A 20672-nucleotide genomic window follows, 5' to 3' on the forward strand; every position below is an offset into this window, starting at 1 on the left:
AGGTAAGAAGTAGGTCATCTATCAATAGATAAGAAGTTGACCATTAATCAATAGGTAAGAAGTAGGTCATTTATCAATAGGTAAGAAGTAGGCAATTTATCAATAGGTAAGAAGTATGTCATCTATCAAAAGGTAAGAAGTAGGCCATTTATCAATAGGTAAGAAGTAGTTCATCTATCTATAGGTAAAAAGAAGGCCATCTTTCAAAAGGTAAGAACTAGGCCATTTATCAATAGGTATATTGTAAGAAGTAGGCCATCTATAAATAGGGAAAAAGTAGGCCATCTATCAATAGGTAAGAAGTAGCTCATCTATCAATAGGTAAGAAGTAGGCCATTTATCAATATGTTAGAAGTAGGTCATTTATCAATAGGTAAGAAGTAGGTCATCTATCAATAGATAAGAAGTTGACCATTAATCAATAGGTAAGAAGTAGGTCATTTATCAATAGGTAAGAAGTAGGCAATTTATCAATAGGTAAGAAGTAGGTCATCTATCAAAAGGTAAGAAGTAGGCCATTTATCAACAGGTAAGAAGTAGGTCATCTATCAATAGGTAAGAAGTAGGCCATCTTTCAATAGGTAATAGGCCATCTATCAAAAGGTAAGTGTATATTCCCCTTTTACTTAAATATTGGTATATGCTGTAATAATGCCTGATGTCACATATTCCATAATAACAGATACTTGTATCAGACTTTAAGTTTGTCACATTTATATTTCTGTAGGAGGAAAGCCGTGATGGAAAAGAAGTTAGGAAAAGAAAGGATTATTGTCTTTGATGGTAAAATTATGTTTATGTCAATATGTGGAAAGTGTCATTAAAGTTACATTATGTATAAATGGTCAGTGTAAAGATAAAACTAAAAATAACTTTGACATTTTGTCATAATTGTGTTCAATTTCATATTTTACAATGAAAAATAATAAAAAATTTATGTGAACAAAGGCATTTTCTAAAACTATCATCTGAAAGTCAAAGTTTAGTATTTTGTATGGAAGTCACATTTTACTGTTCTATGGCAAATAATTTCAGATTTTTGGCTTTCCTTAATGAGATAAATGAGATAAGCATCTAACATGCTTATAAGCCATTATTTTAAACATTATAAATCATTATAAAATGCATGTTTTCCCTTTTTAAAGACAGACAAATTATTCATTTCTAAGGCATGATGTGTCTTTAAATGGTACTGGTAATTCACTGAGATTTTTTGACATGATAGGGCTGAAAATATTTTTTAAGATTTTTAGCTCACCTGAGCATGCTCAGGGTGAGCTTTTAGGATCGATGATTGTCCGTCGTCCGTCCGTTCACTCTAGCGGTCGCATTTTTGCCTCAATCATCATCAAACTTGGTCAGGATGCTTATCTAGTTGATAGCTCGGATGAGTTCGAACATGGGTCATCTCGGATGAAAAACTAGGTCACAAGAGCTAAAAATAGAAAAACCTTGTTAACACTCTAGCGGTCACAATTTTGCCTCAATCATCATCAAACTTGGTCAGGATGTTTGTCTAGGTGATAGCTTGGATGTGTTCGAACATGGGTCATCTCGGATGAAAAAGTAGGTCACCGGAGCTAAAAATAGAAAAACCTTGTTAACACTCTAGCGGTCACATTTTTGCCTCAATCATCATCAAACTTGGTCAGGATGCTTGTCTAGGTGATAGCTCGGATGAGTTCGAACATGGGTCATCTCGGATGAAAAAGTAGGTCACCGGAGCTAAAAATAGAAAAACCTTGTTAACACTCTAGCGGTCACATTTTTGCCTCAATCATCATCAAACTTTGTCAGGAAGCTTGTCTAAGTGATAGCTCGGATGAGTTCGAATATGGGTCATCTCGGATGAAAAACTAGGTCACTGGAGCTAAAAATAGAAAAACCTTGTTAACACTCCAGCGGTCACATTTTTGCCTCAATCATCATCAAACTTGGTCAGGATGCTTATCTAGTTGATAGCTTAGATGAGTTCGAACATGGGTCATCTCGGATGAAAAACTAGGTCACAAGAGCTAAAAATAGAAAAACCTTGTTAACACTCTAGCGGTCACAATTTTGCCTCAATCATCATCAAACTTGGTCAGGATGTTTGTCTAGGTGATAGCTTGGATGAGTTCGAACATGGGTCATCTCGGATGAAAAAGTAGGTCACCGGAGCTAAAAATAGAAAAACCTTGTTAACACTCTAGAGGTCACAATTTTGCCTCAATCATCATCAAACTTGGTCAGGATGTTTGCCTAGGTGATAGCTTGGATGAGTTCGAACATGGATCATCTCGGATGAAAAAGTAGGTCACCGGAGCTAAAAATAGAAAAACCTTGTTAATACTCTAGCGGTCACATTTTTGCATCAATCATCATCAAACTTTGTCAGGAAGCTTGTCTAAGTGATAGCTCGGATGAGTTCGAACATGGGTCATCTCTGATGAAAAAGCAGGCACTGGAGCTAAAAGTAGAAAAACCTTGTTAACACTCTAGCGGTCACATTTTTGCATCAATCATCATCAAACTTGGTCAGGATGCTTATCTAGGTGATAGCTTGGATGAGTTCGAACATAGGTAATCCTGGATGAAAAACTAGGTCACCTGAGCTAAAAATAGAAAAACCTTGTTAACACTCTAAGTCACAATTTTGCCTCAATCATCATCAAACTTGGTCAGGATGTTTTTCTAGGTGATAGCTCGGATGAGTTCGAACATTGGTCATCTCGGATGAAAAACTAGGTCACAGGAGCTAAAAATAGAAAAATCTTGTGAACAATCTAGTGGCTACTGTTGTGATCCAAATATTCTGTAAATTGGTCTGAAAGTTTGATTTGATGATTTCTAAGTCAAGTTCGAACATGGGTCATCTTGGATGAAAAACTAGGTCACACCGCCCAAATGTGGAAAAACCATGTTAACATTCTAGTGGTCACAGTTTTGACTCAATTATCATCAAACTAGGTCAGGATGCTTGTCTAGGTAATTGCTCGGATGAGTTCGAAATCTCATGTGAAACTAGGTCACCGAAGCTAAAAATTAAAAAATCTTGTTAACACTCTAGTTGCTACTGTTTTGATCCAAGTATCCTGGAAATTTGTCTGAAAGTTTGTTTTGATGATTTCTAGGTCAAGTTTGAATATGGGTCACCTGGGTAAAAAACTAGGTCACACTGCTCAAATATGGATAATCCTTGTTAACACTGTAGTGGTCACATTTTTGACTCACCTGTCATGAGACTTGGTCAGAATGCTTGTCTAGGTAATTGTTTGGATGAGTTTGATGGGTCAGGTGAGCGATCTAGGGCCATCATGGCCCTCTTGTTTAAGAATTTGATATAGGTTTTGTGCAAAATTTCAGATTATTTCGTCACCTCAGTGCAGTAAATGGTTAACTGAATAACTCATATTTAATTATATTAGGAGTTAATCCATTACTGCACTAACTGGATGATTTGCTCACTACTTTCTTTCATGATGATTTTTTTTTTTTTTTTTTGCCAATATGACCGAAAATGAAAAGGTTACAAATGCTTTTAACCCAGATCGGGCTCTTTTAAATGGCACTCATAAATGATTTTCAGTTTAATTCTGAGTATATTCTGTTATTTTCATTCACATATGCATATATATCTGTTTTAATTGCCCCAATTAATCTTTGTAAGATTTTCAAATTTCATGTTCTTAGACTTTCGGACCTCCTTTAACCCTTTCCCCCATGAGCATATTGTGAAAAATGGCTGTTTTCACTGAAAAGCCTCCTGTTACAAGTTCAAACTGCTATGAAACTCTGAAAAATGCTTCAATACTAATCAAACTTGGCACAAATGTTGACTGGACCATTGCCTTTGTAACGACATGCTCAGTCTTAAATTTCCTGTTACCATGGCAACGAGGGAACATCTCAAAATTGCCAAAAATCACTATTTTGCCTCGATTTTTTCCATCAAAATTTATTTCAAAGTGCTGCAACTTCTCAAGGGATTGAGATAGAGTCAAAGGCTTTTCAGCGTTGGTTAAACGTTACATTATGGTCGACCTGGGGTCATTTTTAGCCTCTCACAAGTCCAAAATTTTGTTGGCGATGAGGGGGACTCCGCCCCCCTTCAAACCCCCCTAAACAGAAGGGGGCACATCCCCCTTCTGGCAACCCCCTGATGTATCTTTTGGATAGGGGGGGGGGGGCGGCGCCGAAAAAGTGCTCAATTTTTTTAGCAACATTTCTCAAACGAAAACTTATGTTTAGGGCCCAAATAGGACATTTTTTCACTATTTGAGGCCCCAAAAAGGGGGGGGGGTCGAAAGTGCGTTGTTTCGCGTATATATGTGGTAAAGGGTTAAAGGGACTCCACTTAGGGTATTTTGACATGATGGTACTGGAATTGATTTTTCAAGATTAATATTCCATTAAATTTGATCTTGGTCTAGACAAATAACTTGTGTGCCTAATTTCAGATCATTTGCTCACTCTGTTTTTCCATCATAATTTTTCTATCTGGCAAAATGACTCGCAGTCAAAAATCTTTCATGCCCTAGCATCAGCTGACGATAAGTGATATTCAATCCTTAAGAATTGGGATCAATGATATGGAAAAATTGTAGCTTTTTAATTTTTTTTTGTTTTTAGATAAGGCTTTACATGGAGATCCATCGAAATGGGAATCAGCGGCCAAGACCATTCTCTCTGTATTTGAAGAAAGTCATAAAATGATTAAGAATTTGGCGTTTAAAAATGGTAAGTCTGATATGTGCAATGATTTGATATTTTATATATAATACATGTACTTTAGTGTAGTTATGATTAACCCTTTCGCTGCCAGAGGGTTATTGTTTTATTGATCACCTTTTTGCCAGAGGGTTTTCTAAGAAATTACTATATTATTAATTAATATAATTATTATTATTTGTTATTAGTATTATGATAATTATATATGTTTCCAAATCTGTGAGTATAATAATAATTTTTCTCGATGGTATAATTTTCTTTATATTTATTATTATTTTTTATTATTATTATTAATAATTTATTATAATTACTATTATTATTATAGAAATAATTATAGAAACGGCTAAAGCCGTCCATATGGCAAATACGCCGAAAAAAACAGGGACGGCTTAAGCCGTCCCTATGGCAGTGAAAGGGTTAAGTTTTCATGCTTATGAACTTGCTTAAGGGCATCTTAATTTGAAAAAAAAAGATCAAAAGACGTCTGGTTTGCTAAATAGGTTTAGCATTTGAATGTAAATTGGGTGACCCGGGTTCAATTCCCAGGTGATGTAGGTCACTTTAAAAAAAAAAAAACACAAAAAAACGGACGTTGCGTCATTTGTCATTTGTTATTTTATAAACGTCTATTTTTTCTGAGGTTTTAATCGTCGAAAGCTAAAGAAAAGAGTTTGTTTTTATTGAACTTATTATATATTTCATTTATTGGGGCATCTTCAATATGTAATATTATCTCAGTTTATTATCTCAGCCACTTTTATTTTATGAAATATTTCAGCGATTAGACTGTGTCAGAAACAGTTTGATTATATGATGAAAACATACGACAAACGCGTGAAAGAGTTGGATGAAAAGAAAAAACAGTGTTTGGAATTGCAAGGGGTAAAATTTTTTCTTCTCCTTTTCTTATTGGCTGGGGTGCAAAGCTAGGTTATAGTATGGTGAATGTCGGGGGGGGGGGGGGTTTGGGGTGAGGAAGATGGGCTGATGGATGGCAGGCGGGGAAAAACTTTTCGTAACAGTTTTTTGAGCAACTACTTATCACAGCCTCCTTATATTTGGCATACAGCACTGACACATGGTCCCATACCGTGGGATTCGATTTCAGGTCTGTCGCTCATCCACTTCCTTTTTATCGACTTATTTAAATTTTCAACATTAATGGTCAATGGTAGGAAATTTTCGTAACAGATTTCTCAGCAACTTCTTATCACAGCCTCTTGATATTTGGCATACAGCACTGACACATGGTCCCATACCGTGGGATTCGATTTCAGGTCTGTCGCTCATCCACTTCCTGTTTACCAACTTAGTTAAATTTTCGACACAAATGGTAGGAAATTTTTGTAACAGTTTTCTGGGCAACTACTTATCACAGCCTCTTGATATTTGGCATACAGCATTGACACTTGGTCCCATACTGTGGGATTCAATTTCAAGTCTGTCACTGATCCACTTCCTGTTTACCGACTTAGTTAAATTTTCGACATTAATGGTCAGTGGTAAACATCACTGCATCATGATATTTGGTATACAAATGCAACCCTGCCTTTTTCTGTCTTTGACCCATTTTTAAGTCATTTTACACAATCAAAATAATGATTTAGGGAAATATAAGATGGAGGAATGATCTGAAAATTTGCAGATATGTTATTAGACCAGACCTACATCAAATTGTATACAAATTTTGGAAAAATATTTCCAATCTCATCATGTAAAAAAACCTCTTTTGAGTCCCTTTAAAAAAACAACAATAACCTGATTGAACAATAGTCCTTCGAAATTCAGATAGAATGTAATATGAATGTAAAAAAAAAAAAGGGCACTGACCACCCTAGATTAAAATGATTTGTATGTTTTGTTATAATATCTTATGTCATGTTATGCTATGCTGTCATGTTATACTATGCTTTGCTATGCTATGTTATGATATGATATGTATTATGCTATGTTATGTCATGTTATGCTATGTTATGCTATGCTTTGTCATGTTATATTATGCTTTGCTATGCTATGTTATGATATGATATGTATTGTGTTTTGTTATGTAATGTCACATGTTGTTGATTATACTGTTTTGTTTTAGAAACTTAATTTAGCCAAGTCGCAGTGTGATAAACTTGGTAGAGAGATAGATGATCAAAAGAGGAAATTTAACAAACAATCCCTGGAACTGTTTGATACCAAAAACGCTCTGGTAAGTGTCAAACTTGAGGGACATTTGTAACCTTGTAGTTGAGGTTTTATTACATGCTTTTCAGAAGACAGTGAAATTATATTTCGATAATTTTACTGTGAAATTGTAGAGTATAATTTTTACAGTAGCCAGACTATGTTTGAATGGGGATGTCAAGAATGTGTCATAAGTTACTGCAAATTTTGTCAGAAATATACTCTGTTGTAAGTAAAATGTGCTTGATTATGCAAAGCACATGAAAAATTTGCACTTATCTTGTAAAAAGGTAAAAAAAAATGCAAATTTTACAAAATGAAAATTTCCAACAATTCCAACAGTATTTGTAATATTAATATTCAGCTTGTTTGTATTTAGGAAAAGCTACAAACAAAGAATAAGGAAATGCATGACAAGATTGCGGAGTTAACTAGCAAGATTAAATATATACAATCAGAGTTGACAGAGATGAAGAGGACACCAACACCCCCTCCAACCCCTTCACCCCCTCCGTCACCTGGTATGTTAAGATATTATCCTTTCACATAGTATTTCAAGGGTTGACTGCTAAGACTGTTGTACGTCCTTCTTTATTTCATATTATAAGTTACTGCAGTTTTGCAGTAAAGCCTCAATTAACTTGTTTTGTTTGGTTTTGCGGCAGGACAACCACACAATTTAGATCATATGGCACCTAAATTGTAAAGATGATTTTGTATTAGTTTGTATAAATTGTATTACATTATTTTTGCAGAGAAAGTTTATGTGAAGGTTGTTGATTCATCAACTGAACTAAAGCTGAAAGAAGTGGAAGAGGAACTAGAGGGGGCAAAGGTCATTATTATTAGATGAAACTTTTCTTTTATTTTGTTTCATATGGGGCAAAAAGAAAAAAACATGGCAGCATAACCGTTTTACTTATGAAGAAAAAAATTGTAGATGTCACTTACCCCACTAAATATCTTAAATTTAGAGAGAAAAAAATCATCATTTTATGGGGAAAATTTCAGTATATGTACTGACTGTTTTTGATTGGGCTTTACTGGTGGAGGAAGGTGCTCTTCCGTTGCAATTTTTCAGGCACGAACAGGCACCTGAGTAGAACCACCAATGTTCTGTGAGCTAGCTGGATAGCTTCCTCACATGAAATAATTCAAAGTGCCTGTCGGGGTTTCGAACCCACAGCTGTATGGGGCAAGTGGTTTGAAGTGAACAACCTTTACCACTCAGCCACGGACGCTCCTATGAAGTTGTTTATATCTGTAATAGGAAAGAACTAAACTCATTCTGCTTGTGACAATTCAACTGTCACAAAGCATAGAAACATTCTAGTATATTTACATGTACAAAGAAGGTCCTTGTGTATACAAGTTCTTTCAAAACAAGTTCTTTCAAAACAAGTTCTTTCCAAACAAGTTCTTTCCAAACAATGTACTAAATTTATCCCATTAGGCCATCCGTTTTGATTTGCTTAAAGTTTATAAAACACCTAAATTAAAGTTAAGAGAAGCTTGAACTTTTAACATGAAATAAAGACCATTGATTCCTTAAACTTCTGAATCATTAATCCCCCAGCAGTTTTTTTTAGTTCATATTAATATTCTAAAACAATTTATCAACAGTGTAGTTTTTTATCTGGTCACAAATACACTTCAAAATTATTTTTGTGAAATCTTGTTTTAACTCTTATTTTAAATTAATAAAGATTTTTAATTGTCGTATAAATTAAATTGTTACACGTAATTGTATAGTGAATTATATTCTGGTATTTATTTAGAGTGACATAGAGAAATACTTGGCAGAACTGCAGACAGTGAAAGATTTGTGTCGTGCAGAACAAGAAAAGAATAAAGGCCTGATGGCGAGAATCACAATTTTGGAGAAAGAGGCTCAGGAACGACCAACGACTAACGTTCCCGAAACTCCTGTTGCAGAACAAGTTAACAATGTAAAACTTTTATCAAAATAGTATATAAAAATTGTCTCCAGGTTATAGAGTACTTAATATTATAACCAGGTTGTAAAGTACTAAAAATCATCACCAGGTTATAGAGTACTAAATATTATTACCAGGTTGAAAAGACCTAAATAATATCACCCGGTTATGGTCAGACTACCATACTAATGTTCCTATAGACTTACATTATAAGATTTGACCGCTAAAGCAACCTTAAAATTGAGTATTCATGGTAAAGATGTGATGTGTGTTGATCGACCAAACTTTTTTGCAAAGTGTCCCCAAAGATGATTACCCCCCTTTTCACTGAAATTTCTGCTGCTCACAGGACTGACATATAATCTTTTAAAAATGCAAATAACCAAATGCCAATGTGTCCTGTGAACGTTGCCTTTACGAAGTATAACAAGGTTATACAGTACTAAATATTTAACCAGGTTGTACAGCATTAAATGTAACAAGGTTATACAGTACTAAATTTTTAACCAGGTTGTACAGTACTAAATATAATATGGTTAAACAGTGCTATTAAACCAGGTTAAACTGTACTAAATATCAGGTTATACAGTACTAAATATCACAAGGTTATACCGTTATAAATAAAGTAAGGTAGTACAGTACTAGATATTTAACCAGTTTATTCAGTTCTAAATTTAACAAGGTTATAGAGTACTTGATATTTTACCAGCCTATAGGGTACTTAATACTTAACCAGGTTATGCAGTACTTAATATAACTAGATTATACAGTACTAAATTTCACAAGGTCATACAGTACTTAATTAGCAAAGTTAAGCAGTAGTAAATATATCGATGTTAACCAGTTATAAATATCACAAGGTTATACAGTACTAAATATTATCAGGTTATACAATACTTAATATAGCAAGATTATGAAGTACTTAATATAACAAAATTATACAGTACTAAATATAATCACCAGGTTATACAGTACCAAATCTTATGACCAGGTTATACAGTACTTAATATTATCACCAGGTTATACAATTCTATATATTATTACCAGGTTTTTTAGGATGAAATATTATCACCAGGTAAAACAATACTAGATATTATCACCCGGATATATAGTACTAAACATTTTCACCAAGATAAGCACATATATAATTGTTTTATAATAGGGACAAGATAAAGATGTGAGTTACGTCAAGACATTGATGACAGGCATGAAGAAAGACTTTGAAGCAGAACTTGAGAAGGTCAAGTCACATGTCAAGAAAGAAAAAGCAAGGTAATTTTATTTTTACTCAAGTAATTTGTGTTTATTTATATGTGGTAAAATTTACTATAACCTTTACCCTGCAGAGAATGAACATGATGCCTTTGACAGATGTATACATTATCAAAAACTTTCACAAGGGATTTAAATTTCTTAAACTTGATGACTTGAAGACTTGCACACTAAAATCATATAAATTTTATAAAAAAAAATTGAAAAAATGAACATTTTAAATATTTAGCCTCGCAAATTAGAATTTTGATTTAGTTTTGACATCTATATTGTCTGACTAGGCATTATAAACATGTTGGATGCTTGTATTTTGATATTGAAAATCCTGAAAATTCAAACAGATTGTTCCGAATTCAAAGCAGGGCAATCCACTTTCACGATAGTTCCGAATTCAAAGCAGGGCAATCCACTTTCACGATAGTTCCGAATTCAAAGCAGGGCAATCCACTTTCATGATAGTTCCGAATTCAAAGCAGGGCAATCCACTTTCACGAATTCAACTTATCTGCATAATTCTACTTTTTAACAATTCTATGTACTCTATGTAATGAAACTAAAATTACATAATATTTATTTATGGGCTATTTTTAGCTCACCTGAGCTAGCTTATGGTGAGATTTTAGGATTGTTGAATGTTGGTTGTACATCCACATTTGTTTGTTAGTGGTCACACTTTTGCCTTAGTCATCATCAAACTTGGTCAGGATTGTTTGTTAAAGTTACTGCTCGAATGAGTTTGAACATGGGTCATCGGGGATGAAAGACTAGGTCGAAGGAGCTAAAAGTAGAATAATCTTGTTAACCCTCTAGTGGCTACTATTTTCATCCAAATATCCTGAAAATTGGTCAAAAAGGTTATTGTGATGATTTCTAGGTCAGATTTGATTTATGAGTCATCTGTGGTTAAAATATAGGTCAGTCAAAATATGGAAAAACCTTGTTAACACTCTAGAGGCTACTGTTTTGATAAAAATATCCTGGAAATTGGTCCGAAAGGTTGATTTGATGATTTCTAGGTCAAGTTCGAACATGGGTCACCTTGGGTCAAAACCTAGGACACACAGCCCAAATATGAGAAAAAACCTTGTCAACATTCTAGAGGCTCTGTTTTGATCAAAATATCTTGGAAATTAGTCAGAAATGTTGGTTTAGTGATTTCTAGTAGTGTGGTACAGTAGTATCTGTGGTCAAAAACTAGTTCACATAGCCCAAACATGGAAAATTCTTGTTAACACTATAGAGGCTACTATTTTGATTCAAGTATGTTTGAAATTGGTCAGAAAGATTGTTTTGATGTTTTCTAGGTCAAGTTTGATTATTGGTCATCTGAGGTCAAAATCTAGGTCTCAATTTACAAATATGGAAAATATGTTAACACTTTAGAGGCTACTGTTTGATCCAAATACAATGTGTATTCTAAAAAATGGTCAGAAAAGTGGTTTTGGTGAATTCTAGGTCAGGTTCAAATATAGGTCATCTGTGGTCAAAAACTATGTCACACAACCCAAATATGGAAAACTCTTGCACTAGAGGCTACTATTTTGATCCAATATCATTGAAAATTGGCAAAAAAAGTTGTATGGTGATTTCTAGGTCAAGTTAGAATATGGGTCATCTGTGGTCAAAATCTAGGTCACAAAGCTAAAATAAAATAGTATTGAATATGCATAATCAGATGAGCGATAAAAGGGCCATCATGGCCCTTTTGTCTTATTGTGCTTTCATATACATTTTTATCTCATTATCTTGGGGACTGGGGACTAACCCTTCTGTAAAAATTTCTTTCAGAGGTGATGCAAGTATAAAGAAAATGGAATTCCTTCATAAAGATCAATTGACAAGCATACATAAAGACACTTTACGCATGCTACGAGGAATCATGCATTTCCGTGATCACTTGATGGTGTGTTTTGAGAAAGAGAACCTTGCTGATCAAGCTCAGGCTCTGCAAGAATTAGGTGATATTAAAGATAAGGTAAGTGTTGCAATGGCAACAAAATAATTAGGTTTTATTTAAAAAATCAGACATTCTAAACTGTTAAACAGGTAAATTGCAAAAAGTGAAACGGTGCCCTTTTGATCAACTAGACCCCATAGTTTTCACAGTTATTTGGCGATAACCATTGACACGCGTCATACAAACGTGTGAACACCTGGTCAAGTAAAGGTCAATGATTTACTTTAAGATCTTAATTGAAATTTTAAAGTAATAACAAAAAAAAAAAAACATTCTTTTTTTTTCGAATATTTGTATTTGTTTTTCAATGTTCGAACATTCGGTAGTGTTTCGAATATTCGAATATAATTCCCAGCCCTAAAAAAAATAAATCATTGTTTTATAGTAAATTTATTCAGGTTATAATTTTTAGCTCGACTTTTCTATGAAAAGGGGAGCTATCCTACTCGCCCCGGCGTCGGCGTCGGCGTTGGCGTCACACCTTGGTTAAGTTTTTCGTACCACCCCACTTTATTTCAGAAGTATTACAAGTATGGCTTTGAAACTTACCATACTTGTTCACCATCATAACCTCCATCTACAGACAAGAGTACATAACTCTGTCAAGGTTTTTGACAGAATTATGGCCCTTTTTTGACTTAGAAAGTGTATTGAGCTTGGTTAAGTTTTTTGTACCACCTCACTTTATTTCAAAACCATTGGAGGTATTTGCTTTGAAACTGACCATACTTGTTTACCATCACGACCTTCATCAACAGACAAGAGGACATAACTCTGTCAAGGTTTTTGACAGAATTATGCCCCTTTTTGACTTAGAAAATACATTGAATATGGGTAAAATCCACTTATTGCCTTAACCCTTTGAGATATTGCTTTGAAACTTTTAATGCTATTTCACATCATTACCCCATCTGTACGCAAGAGAAGGTAACTCTGTCAAGGATTTGTTTTAAAAATTAAGGCCTTTTATCGACTTAGAATCTTGGTTAAGTTTTTAGTACCAGTCCACTTTTTGACTGAACTGTTTGAGATATTAATTTGAAAGTTGGAATACTTGTTTACAATCATGATTCCCAAACATGTCCAGGAGAAGGTAATTCTGTCAAAGATTTTATTTGAATTATGGCCCTTAACTGTCAATGTTTTGTATTATAGGCAAGCACTAAAAAACTTAAAAAATCTAAAAAAATTCATTCCTATCCACTTGTTCACTTTACCATAAATTATGTCATATAAACATTGCTGTAATATTCAAGGGTATCAAACAACTAGTTCACTTTAAAAATACAGAGATTCTTGTATTGCCTTTTACTGCAAAAACTTTTTTTATTGGCAAGCAATAAAAAAGTCGAGCGCGCTGTCTTACGGACAGCTCTTGTTATATATTGCAGGCATCTATAATCATAAGTGTTTAATAAATCTGAAAAGTACTAAATATAACCAGGTTATGCAGTACTAAATATTTTCATCAGGTTATACCGTACCGAATGTTTAACCAGATTGTACAGTACTAAAAGGTTATACAGTAGCTTTGAGTTGACAATGTTTTATAATATGTAAAATTCCATGACATTGTGTTACAAGGTGAGAAAAATATGCAGCCGGACCAGGATTTGAACTTGGGACCCTCTGAATACCATTCGCGACTACAGACTCAGCCATCGGGTTGCTTACACATAATTTTAGCTCCCCTAAAAAAAAGAACAGTCATAAACCATGATACAAGTTTTAGTACTAGATACTGTTAAGTTATACAATGTTCTCTTATGTTTATATTTTTTACAGCAGTTTTACTTCAAAGGTAAGAAAAAAATGTGTGACCCTTTATGTCAGCAGTTCTAATTTTGCCAAATTTTCTTAAAGAATATACATATGTCGTTTTCATAAATCACTTTTTTACCCTTTTACCACAATATCTAACTTTGCCACAATAATAAAATTTACCACTGTTTATATGGTTATACATAGTCATAGGAAAAGCTTCATCTTTTTTTTCTGTGATACACACTTTATGAAATCTTTTTTTTGCACCAGCTGACTTTTACCCCGCCCTCAATACTTGGAAATAGTGGGGAATTTTCTTTCAGTTAATCAAACTAGTAGTAAAGGCCTCTCCATGCACAGAAATTCGGATGATGTAATCCCTGCTAAATGGCCTCTAAAGTTAATGTAAGTTTGATATTATTCTTTCCCTTTTTTGGCTCCAAATCAAAACATTTATCCAGCAGGAATGAGTTATGGAAATTAAAGCATTGGCTCATTTACCCTGCTGCCCCTTTTATAAGGGGTGGCAAGGGAGAGGGCAATAGGGGACAGGGTGTTGCAAAGGGTTGGTGCATCAAGATTTCATGAAATGTACATACATGTATATTCATTTCACTTGACCTTTATGTGATTTTCTTACACAACATCAACTAGACTGATTTTGTACTATAAGTACTCTTTTTATGGACATTGGTGACAGAAGAATCAATTGTCTGTTTTGCCCAGGCTGTTCCACAGCCTGTAGATTTTCAGGTTTTCTGTATTTGATGCACTAAATTTAAATCTAAACTTATTAGATAGCTGCTTGCCCATTTTCTTATTTCTTTTGCATTATTATGCATGATGCTTCGTAGATGTTAATTAGCACATATTCTCTAATAAATGCACCTCCCCCTAATTTTAACAGCTTGTTAATTTAGTACATATATATACATGTATAATCCAGTGGAAAATATCACAAAACAGTAAACTTTCTTTTTATTTATACAACATTTAACTTTTTTGGGTACTTTTATTAACTTCCCATTTTGTAAAATGTAATACACTAGGGGCGGGGCATTTTATAGAAAATGTTCTTTATGTATATAATTTTTATGTGTCATAATTATCAGTATGAAAGTACATGTTGTGAAAATAAAACAAAATTGTTACTGACTGATTTGTTACATGGTCACTTTTTTAAAATGTTGTTGTTTTTAAAAGTGTTTACATTTACAATAATGGAAGGAACTACTGTTCCCGTAGCTTAAGATTTGTCCTAGTCAGGTAACAAATATAAGCATCATTATGATGTAAAAAGAATTAAATTTTCCTTAACAAATTCATTTCTGTTTATTAAAATAATTTTAAACCAACATTTTCTTCTTTTGGAAAATAAGTTATTAAGAAACTTTGTTAAGGTCTAAACTAGTACTAAATGTACAAGTTTGTTTACTCAATACCACATAAGCTTCTTTACAGGAACATTTTAGGGGGTGTGTCCATCCTGAGTTGTTAAGGTTGTTGACTTTAAATCTCTGGCTCCTCACCTCTGTGAGTTTGATTCGCAACAGAGTCTTTCATGTGAGGAAGCTGTCTAGCTAGCTTACGGAATGTTGGTGGTTCTACTCAAGTGTCCATTCGTACCTAAAGTAATGCACAGAGGGGCACCGCAGGTCTTTCTTCACTATTAAAACTTGAAAGTCACCATATAACTTATACTGTGTTGTTAATCGTAAAACCCAAACAAAATAAAATTTCATTTCAGAATAGCAAATACTAGTTATAGATATACATACTTCTCTAATAATTGTGCAAATTGTTGTTTTATAGTTATCACCTGATCCGAAGGACATGTTGGCTGCTTTAGTGGGCATAGTTGTAGATTGTAAGTCATTTCTTTTCTTTTTAGCTCACCTGTAACAAAGTGACAGGGTGAGCTTTTGTGATCGCTTTTCGTCCGGCGTCCGTCCGTCATCCGTCTGTCGTCCGTAAACTTTTACTTTAAATGACATCTCCTCATAAACCACTAAGCCAATTTCATCCAAACTTCACAGGAGTGTTCCTTTGGTGGTCACCTTTGAAAATTGTTCAAAGAATTTAATTCCATGCAGAACTCTGGTTGCCATGGCAACCGAAAGAAAAAACTTTAAATATCTTCTTCTAAAAAACCCAAAGAGCTAGAGCTTAGATTTTTTTTCAAATAAAAGCTCTGGGGTCAAAATTGGCCCCGCCCCAGGGGGTCATTGATTTTCCCTATATGCATATAGTAAAAACTTAAAAAATCTTCTTTTAAAGTACCCAAAGAGCTAGAGCTAAGATATTTAGCATGAAACATCTTCTAATGGGTGTCTACCAAGTTTGTTCAAATAAAAGCCCTGGGGTCAAAATTGGCCCCGCCCCAGGGGGGTCATTGATTTTCCCTATATGCATATAGTAAAAACTTAAAAAATCTTCTTTTAAAGAACCAAAAGAGCTAGAGCTAAGATATTTAGCATGAAACATCTTCTAATAGATGTCTACCAAGTTTGTTCAAATAAAAGCCCTGGGGTCAAAATTGGCCCCGCCCCAGGGGGTCATTGATTTTCCCTATATACATATAGTAAAAACTTAAAAAATCTTCTTTTAAAGAACCAAAAGAGCTAGAGCTAAGATATTTAGCATGAAACATCTTCTAATGGATGTCTACCAAGTTTGTTCAAATAAAAGCCCTGGGGTCAAAGTTGGCCCCACCCCAGGGGGTCATTGATTTTCCATATACAGTGGAGCCTTGCTAATCCGAACCCTTCTAATCCGGAATCCTTTCTAATCCGAACGAAGTGTCCAGTCCCGATTTTATTCGTTCTATTTTCAATAGTAAAAAACCTTTCGGATCCGGAACCTGTCTACTCTGAATTCCGGACGATTTTTTTCAATTTTTTTTCTTATTTTACTCTAAAATTTACCTCTCGGATCCGAACAGATTTTGCAACACATTCAAAATAACAAATAATGGCACATCTTGCAGGTGTACTGATAAGTGTTAATAGCTTGATTAATGGGTGAAACGTATTATCTGCGAAGGTGTAAAATTACACTTAGCTTGCCTTTATATCTTCTTTAATTGCTTTATTGATTGTTTTTCGTCAGCTGCTATAAATATTTTGATATAATGCAATAGAAATATCTGTTAATCCTTTGTAATGGATTTAATGATACGTGATTAAGTAATGAAACTTAATGGAAACTGTCGGTGAATTCGGATAGTCGCTGAATCGGATAAGCGTAAACAACAATTGACAAATGCTGGTACGAATATTAAATCATGTCTCGGCCTCCTGTTTAATATCGTAGGTTTACTTACCCTTGAGGACATAATATTTTTGCTTATTTATTGATTTTTTCATTTCTTTATTTTTGTTTTCACATGTATTAAAATGAACGAAAAGATACTGCAAAATAAAATATCTAAATTGCAATTTCAAATGCTTTCCCGTTTTCTTTCCTTAAACTATTTTGCAAATAACATGAAAAAAATGTAAAAAAACCCTTCTTATTCGGAAACGTTTCTAATCCGGAAACCTTTCTAATCCGAACTTTTCTTCTGGTCCGGACAAGTTCGGATTAGACAGGTTCCACTGTATACATATAGTAAAAACTTAAAAAATCTTCTTTTAAAGAACCCAAAGAGCTAGAGCTTAGATATTTAGCATGAAACATCTTCTAATGGGTGTCTACCAAGTTTGTTCAAATAAAAGCCCTGGGGTCAAAATTTGCCCGGCCCTGGGGGTCATTGATTTTCCAAATTTCCTTATATGTGTATAGGAAAAAATTAAAAAAATCTTCTTTGGAAAAAACCAAGTAGCTAGAGTTTAGATATTAAGCGTGAAACATCTTCTAGTGATTGTCTATAAAGTTTGTTCAAATAAAAGCCCTGGGGTCAAAATTGGCCCCACCCCGGAGGTCATTCATTTTCCCTATATGTGTAAAACTATAGCAAAAATTGAAAAATCTTCTTTGAAAAAACTCAAATAGCTAGAGTTTAGATATTAAGCACGAAGTATCTTCTAGTGAGTGTCTTCAAAGTTTGTTCAAATAATAGCCCTGGAGTCAAAATTGGCCCCGCCCCGGGGGACATTGATTTTCCTTATACGAGTATAGCAAAAACTTAAAAATCTTATTTGGAAAAACCCAAATAGCTAGAGTTTAGATATTAAGCATGAAACATTTTCTAGTAAGTGTCTACAAAGATTGTTCAAATAAAAGCCCTGGGGTCAAACTGGCCCTGCCCCAAGTGTGTCATTGTTTTTAACTACTAGTATATGTGTAAAGAAAAAACTTAAAAAAAATCTTCTTTTAAAAATCCCAATGAGCTAGACCTTAGATGTTTAGCATGAAACATCTTCTAATGGTTGTCTACAAAGCTTGTTCAAATTAAAGCCCCGGGCTTTAAACTGGCCCCGCTCTGGGGGCCTATGTACAGGTGAGCTACTTCAGGGCCATCATGGCCCTCTTGTTTAATTATTTTGTCACACTTTGTATTTGTGATACTCCGATTAGGTTCTTAAAGGGACTCCACTGAGGTTTTTTGACCTGACTGGACAGGAAATATTTTTTCCTAGATTTGTGCACCATTTGGTGAAGGCCTGGACCAATAACTGGGGCCTTAATTTTTCAGATCATTCCCTCGCCATGTTTTTTTCCCCTAAATAATCATTTTAATTGTGCAAAATGAACCAGAAGTGTTGCATTTTTTTTCCAATCAAATTAGGCTAAGAATTGCACTAAAAGTTGATATTTTTTTTTAATTCTGAGTATATTTCTTTATTTTCTTTGCAGAATTTTCCATTTTAAATGTCTTACAAGATATAATTATGTAAGAATTTCAAATTTTATGGTTAAAGGCTTTTTTTTCCGCAGTTGGACTCCTTTAATATAATCAAGATCCTATTGGAGTATACATGTAGCTTGTATCTGCTTTCATTAGTTTATACAAAAATTATTTTAGTTTGATTGTGTAGGAAGCCATAAGCTTAAATTATATTAGACATACTTTTGAAACCATTCCCGTAAGCAATTAATGCAATGTTTCCTGCTCAAGGAAACAACAGCTTGCCTGTGATGGGATTTGAACCTTTGTCCTTGACAGGATTCGAACCTTTGCCATCAACAACCCTCAGATTCCTAGTGAGACCCATGTGTGCAGACCTACTTTTTATGTGAAGGTTATACATTTTTTGAATGATTTTTATTTTTAGATTTAAACAAGATGCAGTCCTACTTTTTATGTGAAGGTCATATATTTTTGAATGATTTTTATTTTTAGATTTAAACAAGATGCAGTCCTACTTTTTATGTGAAGGTCATACATCTTAGAATGGTTTTTATTTTTAGATTTAAACAAGATGGAAGGTATCTTAAGTAATGCGTTCCTCGCTTTGAGAGTCTTGATGAAATATCAGATTGATAAACAAGTGGAGGCCGAGGTTCAGCATAGATTAGCCATGAAAGAAGTGCAGGTATGTTGTCATAGCATCATCTTAATGCAGTAACGAGTTAAGTCATTATAAATTTAATAGGAGTTAACCAGTTATTGCACTAAGTCATTATAAATTTAATAGGAGTTAACCAGTTATTGCACTAAGTCATTATAAATTTAATAGGAGTTAACCAGTTATTGCACTAAGTCATTATAAATTTAATGGGAGTTAACCAGTTATTGCACTAAGTCATTATAAATTTAATAGGAGTTAACCAGTTATTGCACTAAGTCATTATAAATTTAATAGGAGTTAACCAGTTATTGCACTAAGTCATTACAAATTTAATAGGAGTTAACCAGTTATTGCACTAAGTCATAACTAATTTAATAGGAGTTAACCAGTTATTGCACTAAGTCATTATAAATTTAATAGGAGTTAACCAGTTATTGCACTAAGTCATTATAAATTTAATAGGAGTTAACCAGTTATTGCACTAAGGTGACAATATCTTGTCCGACATAGACATATTGTGTTGCTTTTATTTTTCTCGCTTGTTAATTATATATCTTTGTAGAAAAATCAGGAAGACGGGTGATCCCTTGGAAGCATAAATGAGCCGTGCCAAGACAAAATCAACATAATGGGTTTGCGACCAGCATGGATCCAGACCAGCCTGTGCATCAACGCAGTCTGATCAGGATCCATGCTGTTCGCTATCAGTTTCTCTACTTGTTATAAGGTTTGTAAGCGAACAGCATGGATCCTGATCAGACTGCGCGGATGCGCAGGCTGGTCTGGATCCATGCTGGTGGCAAACGCACGATGTTGGTTTTGTCGTGACACGGCTCGTATGATTTATACAGTGAGATAGGCAACCGATTTTTAGCTCACCTGTCACAATGTGACAGGGTGAGCTTTTGTGATCGCTTTTCGTCCGGCGTCCGTCGTCCGTCCGTCCGTCCGTCGTCCGTAAACTTTTACTTTAAATGACATCTCCTCATAAACCGCTGAGCCAATTTCATCCAAACTTCACAGGAATGTTCCTTTGGTGGTCACCTTTAAAAATTGTTCAAAGAATTTAATTCCATGCAGAACTCTGGTTGCCATGGCAACCGAAAGAAAAAACTTTAAATATCTTCTTTTAAAAAACCATAAGAGCTAGAGCTTAGATATTTGGCATGAAACATCTTCTAGTGAGTGTCTACCAAGTTTGTTCAAATAAAAGCCCTGGGGTCAAAATTGGCCCCGCCCCGGGGGGTCATTGATTTTCCCTATATGCATATAGTAAAAACTTAAAAAATCTTCTTTTAAAGAACTCAAAGAGCTATGGCTAAGATATTGAGCATCAAACATGTTCTAATAGGTGTCTACCAAGTTAGTTCAAAGAAAAGCCCTGGGGTCAAAATTGGCCCCGCCCCA

At 34.4% G+C, this 20672-nt stretch overlaps 1 protein-coding gene across 1 annotated transcript in view; it reads left to right on the forward strand.

The window, feature by feature from the left end:
* Window positions 1-20672, forward strand: part of LOC132743378 (major antigen-like) — a gene marked incomplete at its 3' end in the record, with an annotated part of 49988 nt that overhangs the window by 19525 nt on the left and 9791 nt on the right. The window contains 11 exon segments of the mRNA XM_060731894.1: window positions 728-783; window positions 4612-4719; window positions 5489-5592; window positions 6797-6907; window positions 7262-7403; window positions 7638-7717; window positions 8661-8831; window positions 9982-10091; window positions 11880-12066; window positions 15625-15679; window positions 19165-19289. Of these exon segments, the coding sequence (XP_060587877.1) occupies window positions 728-783; window positions 4612-4719; window positions 5489-5592; window positions 6797-6907; window positions 7262-7403; window positions 7638-7717; window positions 8661-8831; window positions 9982-10091; window positions 11880-12066; window positions 15625-15679; window positions 19165-19289 (1249 nt within the window).

The sequence above is a fragment of the Ruditapes philippinarum genome, unplaced genomic scaffold (genome assembly GCF_026571515.1).
Source record: "Ruditapes philippinarum isolate M1 unplaced genomic scaffold, ASM2657151v2 ctg3502_1_1_1_1, whole genome shotgun sequence".
NCBI lineage: Eukaryota > Metazoa > Mollusca > Bivalvia > Venerida > Veneridae > Ruditapes > Ruditapes philippinarum.